The following is a 10,073-nucleotide window of genomic DNA, read 5'->3' as shown; positions in this document are numbered from 1 at the left end:
TTCTTTTTTTTTTTCCTCTCCCCGCCCCGCCCCCAGGAATTGTTGTTTTCTCCTCTGGATTGTTAATCCCACCTGTCTTAGCAAGATAGACATGCGGAGACAATAATAACACAAAAACAAGACAAAGCTAAACAAAACAACCAAAAAAGAAAAGCTTATGAATAGTTCCAAGTCTGTTTGTTGAGCTTTAGGAGTGTTTCCCGTTGAGTTTAATGGGGTGCATACCCTGCCCCCACAGTCTATTTTCGGTGTTTCCCGGCAAGTTAATTGCTTGGATCCGCTTGCTGCTCCGTTGCATGCCCTGTGTTTCACCCTGGTGTGGTGGGGTCAGATCAGGCACAATTCCTGCACTGAGTCTCCAGTGTTGTCCCCATGGTACTCTGGGTCAGTGAGGGTAGTCATGTCTCATGGTGAGGTCGGCCCTATGGTCCCCTGCGTGCGTTGGCTGCTCCGAGCAGGAATATTGTCCTTGGGGCATGGTGGGCCAGGATGTGTTCCACTCTCTGCCCCTGTGTGCTCTAATCAGACATGCCTCTCTCCCTGAGCTGTAGCTTCAGTGCTGTCCTCTGAACTGCATTCTTCTGGAAGGGGTAAGCGGGTATGGGCATGTACATGCAGTTGTGATTTGGGCCAGAGCGATTGGGGCCAGTGTGCAATCCATACATCAGTTGTATCAAGCGCTTTAGTACATATGTTGCCATCATTTTCAAAACATTTTCTTTCTACTTGAGCCCTTGTTATCAGCTCCTCTTTTTGGGTAAGTTATATATAATGTCATTGTTGAACTCTATGCATTGGATTGCCAAGTTGAATTATGTATGTTTCTTATTTCATGCAAATATTAAAAATACTGTTTTGTTTTAACTGATAAGACCCTTCTTGCTATGCCATACCATCAAGACCCAAAAATTCAGAGTACCAGCCATAGTTTATCATTTTTACTTACAGTTTTACCATAAGTAAGCAATTGAAATTAAACATGTCAGGAGCTTCAAATTTTCTGCTTACGACCAACTAAAATCATTAACCACTGGTACTAAAAGCACTCTCACTTAAACCATGAAATCTTTCAAGTATTTTTCATTCCACTTTCCAGAACATTGGAAATTTAAATTAGGCTTGTCATGATCCAATTTCAGGCTCCGTACTCTCAAAACAACCAACCATTGGAACTTAAATTTGTGAATTTGGAGCTAATAGTAAGTCACAGATGAGTGCCATTATTTTTTATGAGTGCCATGTTAATTTTTAACAATAGACCTGTAGTCGATGCACATGTTTTCCCAAAATCATGCTTCCACCCCCATGCCCTCTACACACACACACCCCCCCCCACTTACTCTTCTTTTATAAACATCCTTTGGAAAGATTACTTTGAAAAAAATTTTTAAGGCATTTATATTTCAGTGTTCTAACATATCTAAAATTTTTAGCCCTAAAATTGAAATTTCTAATAATCTGGTAATCCCCTTGATCTTATAGATCAGTCTGTGTCCTTGGGACTTCACTGTTTTTATTCACAGGTATTCCATATGACTTATTTCCATATTCCAGTCAGCTTCATCTCTCAGATTCATGGTTTTACATGCTAATTACATGTAACGGTAAAATGATTTTATATATAATCTCATTTCATTAATAAAATCCATCTACCATAATAGAAGCTTTCTTGGTATTTAGTTATCAAACAAGTCAAGGAAGACAAATATTGGTGGTTTTTCCTTTCCCCTCATTTGCATGTTCATATTTATGGGACTTTTAATGTCCCACAAATTATACTGTAAAGGGATATCAAATGATTTCTCAAATTACCTACAACTTAAACTGGATGTAATTGAAAACTTTTTTTTTTCTTCCAGAGGAGCTTCTGAACTTGTTAACACTCAACAAGCAATTATATAATGATGACTTGGTGCTTTGGGAATTCTGAAAAACTTATTATAAGTAATTACTTTCTCAGGATTTGAGTAGAATCATATTTTGTTGATAATCTTAGTACTTTAGCTTTATTTAGCAAAATATAGTTAGAGAATCCTAATTCTCTGTTAAAATGTTAAGCTTCTCTTGGATACCTCAAGGTATCTGTGTTAAGTATATTCAGCATTCAAGAATCTTTCATACAAGAAAATGCTTTGGAAATGTTGATGGCAGCATATGTACAAATATGCTTAATACAAGTAAATGATGGATTACTATAAGATTTGTAAGAGCCCCTCAATAAAATTATTGATAAAAAGTCTTTCATACAAGATCAAGGCATGTTAGAGTTTATCAGGCTATGAAGTGGAAGGCAGCAGTTTACACAAGATTACCCTTACTTTTAACATCACCTACAAGTTCACAGCATTCCTCAAATCACCTGCAGTTCTCTAGAATCTTGAATCAAAATGTACCATTCTCCTGATCTCATGTCTAAAGAGCCTGTTTTTCTTGGATGCAATTGGCCACATAATCCATTTCCTCTTCCTGTTCTTGACTCTCCCTCCTTTATTGTTCCAAGGGTATAGACACTAATTTTGCCTTGTCACTTGTCAGCTTTTAAGACCCCAGCCACTATGCAGTGAACTAGGAGGTAGAACGGAAGCACTAAACATTATTAGGCCAATTAACTAAGATGGAACTGTGGTTCTAAACCTCCAAATCAAGGAACCAAATTTCTTGAGGTGTTTGGCATTATATAAGTAACCCCAAGGACTGTTCTTCTGTGTCACTGTAAATATATCTATCACACAACTTTGCCAGTTCAACTTTTTAGAGGTGTACAGTCAACTTACTAAGAGCACTTAATTAACTGCATTTCTGTCTTTCACCAATGCCACTATAAACAGAAAGGTGTTCCATGTTGTTATCCAGCTAAACAAACCAGTGACACTCTATATACAAGAAAAAACCTTTATATTAATTTATTTTATATCAAAAGGACATCCCAGCCCAGTCTAACTCAAGTGCATAAGTCCAATGCAAGCTGAGGCCCTCTTCAGACTCTCATAGCTGCAGGCCAGTGACTCAGAAAGGCGAAGCCAGAGGCAGGGAGATCACAGGCCTCAGTGGGTGCCAAGCCTCATGAATCCAAGCTTGGAAACATGGCATGGTGCCAACTGCTCTCAGGCTTGGGTGACCCACACGAGGCTCCCACTGGAGGCAGGCATAGATTTGCAGCAAAAATGAATTGAAGGGCGAAAGAGAAGGAGGAACAGTTCCCAGTGTCTCTCAGAAAGGCCCACCTGCCCTCATCAGGTTGCACTCTGTCCCTGCACAAAAGTGACAAAATCTAACAACACCCTTCTTCCACTCCCAGTGCCCTTGATAATCACTAAAAACATTGGTCTTTATACATTTGCCTGGTTTTTTTTTTCTTGTGTTAGTGAGGTCACACAATATTTTTCTTTTGTGATTGACTTATTTCACTCAGAATAATGTCTTCAAGCTCCATTCACATTGCAGCCTGTAGCAAAACTTGGCTTCTCTTAACTGGCTTGAGTAGTGTTTTATAGTATATACCACCTTTTGTTCATTCCTGGTTGATAGGCATTTCGGTTGCTTTGACCCTTCCGTTGTTATGATCAGTTCTGCAACGAACATTGATATACAAGTCTCTGTTTGAGTCTCTGCTTTCGTGTTTTTTGTGTACACCTAGGAGTGGACTTGCTGGACTATGTAGTCGTCATATGTTTAGGGTTTTATGAGGAACACCACCCTTTCCACAAAGGACGTACCATTTCTTTACCAATGGATAACAGTTCCAACTTTCCCACATACTCACAGCATGTTGTTTTGCTTTGCTTTAATTTTTTTATCTTGGCCATCCTGGTGGGAGCGAAATGATGTCTCATAGTGTTTTTGTATCTCAGATGGCTAATGACATTGAACATATTTTCATGTATTTGGTAGCCATTTGAATGTTTCCTGTAGGTGACGTGTCTAAACCAGTGGTTCTCAACCTTCCTAATGCCACGACCCTTTAATACAGTTCTTCATCTTGTGGTGACCCCCAACCATAAAATGATTTTTATTGCTTCTTCATAACTGTAATTTTGCTCCTGTTATGATATGCAGGATGTATTTTCATTGTTACAGATTGAACATAATTAGAGCAAAGTGATTAATCACAAAACAATATGTAGTTATATATGTGAAATATATATTTCTAATGACAAATAAATGAAATTTTGTCTTGAAGCATGGTGTAGCATGGGTAAACAGTCTTCACACCAGGTCCTCGGAGGTGGGCATATCTGCATGTGGGTGGACCTGCTTGGAGAAGGATAGAGGAGCGATGTCTCAGTTCCTAAGACCATCAGAAATACGTGTTTTCCAGTGGTCTTAGGCGACCCCTGTGAATGGGTTGTTAGACCCGCAAAGGGGCCTCGACCCACAGGTTGAGAACCACTGGTCTAAACCCTGTTAAGTCATCAGAGTTTTCTGTTTGATTCTTATTTGATCTATGGTTTCTGAAGACATTCTCCCAGTTGGTAGCTTGGCTTTTCACTTGTTTTGTAAATTGTTTATTGAACAAAACTATAAAATTTTTGTGATGTTCCATTGTCTTTTGCTGTGTGTGCTTTTATTCTATTAGGTAATTTATTGTAAATAGCTAGGCCTTGCAGAGTTAATTTCCCCTGTATTTTCTTCAGATAACTCTTTGGTTTTAATTTTCACATTTACATCTTTAATCCATTTTTAATTTGTTTTTGTGTGTGCTGTGAGGCATGTTTCATGTGTCATTTTAATCAGCTAAATACTTTAAAACATTTACGAAGATTATTACCAAGTCTTAACTCCTGAAGAATATTTTCTCTAGTTTCTAAGTAGAGAAACTGAGCCATAAACTATTTCTTCTAGACCAAGTGAGGCTTATAACTAATTTCCCTATTTTATCAAATTTTACATATGGCGTGTGGGTAGAGGCTTAGTTGCTAAAATGAGATTAAGTCCAAGTCTTTGATGATTTTGTGATTATAAGTTAGTTAAAACAAAAGCTTACATTTATAAAGACATATATAAGGTGCATGTGATAAGAGTAAGTTTTGTTGTAGACATATTTTGGTCTACTTTTTAAATTCAGTTTTCTCCTATAGCAAAATATGTGCAATTCTTCTTTGACTAGAAATAGTTTACTTTGCAAACTAACATTGCTTTTCCTCATTGTTACATTCTACACTGCTGACTTAGGATGTCAACCATGGATTAAGTGAGGTGAGTTTAGTGTAAGAGAGATAAGTTCTGTCTTGTCTTTAGTGATGAGAATCAAAAGTTCCTTTTTTATGTGCTTTTGTGTTTTGAACATATGTATAGCATCAGTGTTGTTCCCCAAAAAGCGAGTCTATAGAAATTATCTGACATAACATTTCAGAGTCATTTTCTGAAGAAAATGTAAACTTGTGTTTTAATTAACATATGTATATGATGCCATGCATTCATTGTTGTGTTAAATTAAAGCTTATCTTCCTTAAATATTCTAGTACAGAATTTTGTTCAAGAATATAAAAATAAACTATTGTTTTTAAATTTAATACCAACCTAATAATTGTTTCACATGCTAACTTAATATATAAAGTTCGAGCACCTTGATTTAAGTGGTTAACAACCCTAAACCACCCATTTCTATTTGGAGAAGTTACTATACATCTTAGATTTCCTATAAGTAAATCTTTAGAAGTTAGTATATATCTCATAGATTTGGGCTTTTATTTTTTTCTGCTTTAGTTTCTTTTGTGTGTGTAGTTTTCTTTTTATTTGAATCAATGAAGGCTTTTGAGTTAACTTTATAATCCTAATATTTTTTGCTGCTTTATCCTCAAGTAAAAGTAACACATAAAGTTGTGGGAAAATACTGTTTTGATTATCTTTGCGATTCAGAGAAGTAAAAGGAGCTTTTTAACCAAGAGCTGGTTAGTGACACAAATACAAGCTAGTCTTAAACCTTTCATGGAAAATGCCGAAGAGTGGTAATTTACTGAAAATTAATAAAACTCTTCATATGAACCTGATATGTTTATTTATAGAGTTCAGAGCAAGAAGTTGATAGCTTCATTTTATTCTGTGCCGATTGGGGCAACATTAGGTTATTTTGGTATTGGCCAAAGTTAAAAATGAGTTAAATAAAATACATATAGAAGAAGACATTTAAATTGGAGAAGAGTTGAAAACAATATTACTTCTTAAATGGTTGGAAAAGCTGGGAATTTTTAGTCCAGAATAAAACACAATCTAGGTAAAGCATAAGGAGCTCTGGTGATGTAGTGGTTTTTGCATCGGCTACTAATTGCTAGGTCAGCTGTTTGAGTCCTCAAGCTGCTCCGCTGGAGAAAAATGAATCTTTCTACTCTTGTGAAGAGTTATCATCTTGGAAATCCACAGAAATATTTCTCCTCTGTCCTGTAGGGTCACTGTGAGTTGAAATCAACTCCATGGCAGGGTGTGAGACAGTGGAAAGCATTAGGCTTGACATTTTAAATCCGTATACACTTCCCTACAAGAATAAAAGAAGACTAAGTGGTTCTATGTGATGTAAAGGAATGCAGATATGGGCTTAATAATATAAATAACTTGATCACTGAAAAGGAAGTAGATTGTCTCAAGAGTATACTAATTCTTTACTAAAGCAGGGACTCTCTGTAAGGCCTTAACACAAATATTGCCTTGTTCTGTAGAAAATTGAAAGATAACTTCTTCCAGTTGCAAGAATCTGTAACTGGTAATTCATAGTTCTTCATACTTACCATGTTGTTAAAAATACCTAGTAACTAACCACTCATCTGTTAAGATAAGTAATTGTCTAGAAGTGACTAGTGTTTGATAATGGTAATAGATAAACTCTCTTAACCTTAAGGCTAATTGTACATACAATCAGTGGTGTGTATTTTTTTTAAATCAATTTATTGAGGCTCATACAATTCATCACAATACATAGATCAATTGTGTAAAGCACATCTATACATTTGTTGCCCTCATTCCCAAAATTTGCTTTCCTCCATCAGCTCATTTTCCTTTTTTTCCCCTCCCCCTCCCTTCCTCCTCCCTGTCCCCCATGTACCCTTGGTAATTTATAAATTATTATTGTATCTTACATTACACTGCCCGGCGTCTCCCTTCACCCACCCCTCTGCTGCCCGTCCCCCAGAGAGGAGGTTATATGTAGCTCCCTGTGATCAATTCCCCCTTTCTACACCCCCCTTCCCTCCTGGTTTTGCCACTGTCACCCCTGGTCCTGAGAGGTTCATCTGTCCTAGATTCCCTGCATTTCCAATTCCCATCTGTACCGCTGTGCATCATCTGGTCTAACCAGGTCTGCAAGGCAGAATTGGGGTCCTGGTAGTTGGTGGGAGGCAGTGTTGTGTATTTTGTGTGCTAAATGAGTGAACAGATTGTTGGACTCATAATAAATAAAAGTCACCTTAATGAAATAATAAATAGCTATTAATTAATACTTAGATTACTTTCATTAGCCTCTGATAGTGGCCATTGGCAATTCATCCCTTACATGTGAGCTGCATATTATATTTAATGTAAATAAAAACCAGATCTAATTGATAACAAAGGAGCTCCCAATTTTGGAAAATATTTCCAATCTATTCCTTGAAAATTAGAATTAATACTAGGGGACTTTGAAAAGTTAGTGGGGGAAAAGTATATATAATCATTTTCCATGAATTTTTTGAAGCCACCTTGTATATGTTAACATAAGATTAAACTCACTACCATCTAGTTGATTCTCATTGGACAAGTAGGTTTCCCTGTGGGTTTCCAAGACTGTACCTTGTAACTCTTCACAGGAGTAGAAACCTAGTCTTTCTCCCATGAGTAAGACGCTGGTGATTTCAAATTGCTGACATTTCTGTTAGCAGCCGAACATGTTACCGTGTGCTTATCTTATAATTTATGGATTTTAGGGTTTATACCAGTGCCTCATCCAATGATCATTAAAAGCTGTGTATTGGAAAACAACATATTTTATAGTTCCTGAATACACAAGAGTGAAAAAACTAAGAAGGCATTGAGCCTCTAAGTGTCATAGGAAAAATTAAGTATATTAATAAGCTAATTTTTTATTTACAGCTGGCTGATATTCCTGTTACAATATGCACTTATCCATTTGTATTTGATGCTCAAGCAAAAACAACTCTGTTACAAACAGATGCAGTCTTACAGATGCAGGTAAAATATTGTCTAATACTAAGTTGATTCGAAGTTATTTTTAAACTGGTTACACTTTTTTAAAGTAAATTTTAAATTTGTAATAATAAGTGAAAAAAAAGAAAAAAATAATAAGTGATATTTGGGTGAAATTTTTTACGTTTGTGATCTTTCATAAAGTACCTTGGGTACCTATTACAAGAATTGTTAAGTGTGATGTGTATGTTCTTTATATGTATTTTTTATCATTTTATTGGGGGTTCATACAACTCTTATCACAATCCATACATCAGTTGAATCAGGCATGTTTGTACCTATGTTGCCCTCATTCTTTTCTAGACATTTAGTTTCTATTGAGCCCCTGGTATAAGCTCTTTTGTGTATGTTCTTATTAGGACTGCTTATATGTATGTCAGTGAAAACAGAATAGTTTCACCTTTAAACATTTTATGTATACATAATTATGTCAGCTTATTTCATCGCAGAAATATGTAATATCCTTAAACTAGACTTTTATTACTAGTTTACTTGATGTAAATTATTGGTTTATTTCAAATCTTGATTGATGAACAGTAGAAGATGACTAGAGGTAAGGTGATATAAAAAGTAGGAGATATTTTATCACCTGTTAAAAGAATTTAAAATTTCCTTGAAGAAAGCTTTAGTATAAAATAAGGTTGGTTGTCAGCCCCCTCCCTCCCTTCTTTAGACCTCCACTGCCCATTTAATATTAGCCATTCTTTCCTTTATAATCAGGCTTCTGAGGGTATCCTAGGTTTGTTTTATCACTTGAATCTATAAATAAAATAGCTTTTAAGTTTCTTCAGCTTTCAGAATATCTGGCTATACAGGCTGAGGGCTAAAGAAAGGATGCCATAAAACCTGTAATATTTCTACAAAGGAATTTTAGAGGTGTGCCTTAGTTTAATTTTCAACAAGAGAGGAAATATTTTCTAGGTTTTTGTACTTACTCGGAGAGAGATGAAGCTCTCTATTCCTATAAAGATTTACAGTTTTGGAAACCCATAGGGACAGTTCTTCTCTGACGTACAGTCACTATGAGTCAGAATCAATTCAATGGCAATGAGTGTTTTTTTAATACTAGCTAGTTAAAGCAATAATATTCCATTTAGAACAAGAACACAAGGGAAATCACAAGAAAATGGAAATAATTTTAAATGATTTTTGAGTAAATAAGGTGATAACCATACTATAGGAATTTCTACAATACCTACTTAGGCTGTTTCTTATTCTCAATTTTTTTACCACTTTAACTTTTTTTTAATGCCTTATATTCCTTTATTTCCATTGTGCTTCACCATTATTATTCATTATCAATTTCATTATTATTATCCATTTATGATCGAGGGCAAAACCTGTGAGTTAGGCAGGTATGGTCAGAAATTTGTCCAAGGTTTCAGAGGGAGGAAGGGCTCGAGACTCAAGCACATTCACAAATATTTGTTGATAAGCAAAATATTTGTTGGGTACCTACTGTGTGCCAGGAACTCAGCTTTGGGAGGCTGCTGTTCACTTCCGTTAAGTCAGTTCCAATTCATGGCAACCCCAGGTGTGCACAGGGTTTTCAAGACTATGAATCACCAGGCCTGTCCTCCTAAATGCTTCTGAGTGGTCCGAACTGCCCACCTCGATTAGAGAGGAGTCCATAACAGGCCTAGCCGCAGAGATAAACTCATAATTCAAAAGAGAAACAAATGACCAGACCACACAAGACAAAGCAGATCGTTCAGGATGAAAAAAGGCAAGGGTTCCCAGGAAGAAATCACATCCTAATGAGAGGATTAGGAAAGACCGTTTTCAGGAAAGAAGTGACATGTAAGAAGACCTATGAAGACTTTGACAAAGACATAAAGTGCTTCCAAACATGAGATCATCATAAAGAACAAAATTTGAAGTTTGAAAATGTTTTTTTTTTT

General features: G+C 36.2%; 1 protein-coding gene across 1 annotated transcript in view; it reads left to right on the top strand.

Annotated features, from left to right (window-relative positions):
• HERC4 (HECT and RLD domain containing E3 ubiquitin protein ligase 4) overlaps positions 1-10,073 on the top strand; it is a 134,871-nt gene that overhangs the window by 89,202 nt on the left and 35,596 nt on the right. Inside the window, exons 16-17 of the mRNA XM_004701380.2 lie at positions 5,173-5,196; positions 8,059-8,157. Of these exons, the coding sequence (XP_004701437.1) occupies positions 5,173-5,196; positions 8,059-8,157 (123 nt within the window). The remainder of the gene's footprint in view (positions 1-5,172; positions 5,197-8,058; positions 8,158-10,073) is intronic.

This window comes from Echinops telfairi, unplaced genomic scaffold, assembly GCF_000313985.2.
Source record: "Echinops telfairi isolate 266 unplaced genomic scaffold, ASM31398v2 ScPeMD7_70;HRSCAF=299, whole genome shotgun sequence".
NCBI lineage: Eukaryota > Metazoa > Chordata > Mammalia > Afrosoricida > Tenrecidae > Echinops > Echinops telfairi.
This window is presented reverse-complemented; position numbering and strand designations above follow the sequence as displayed.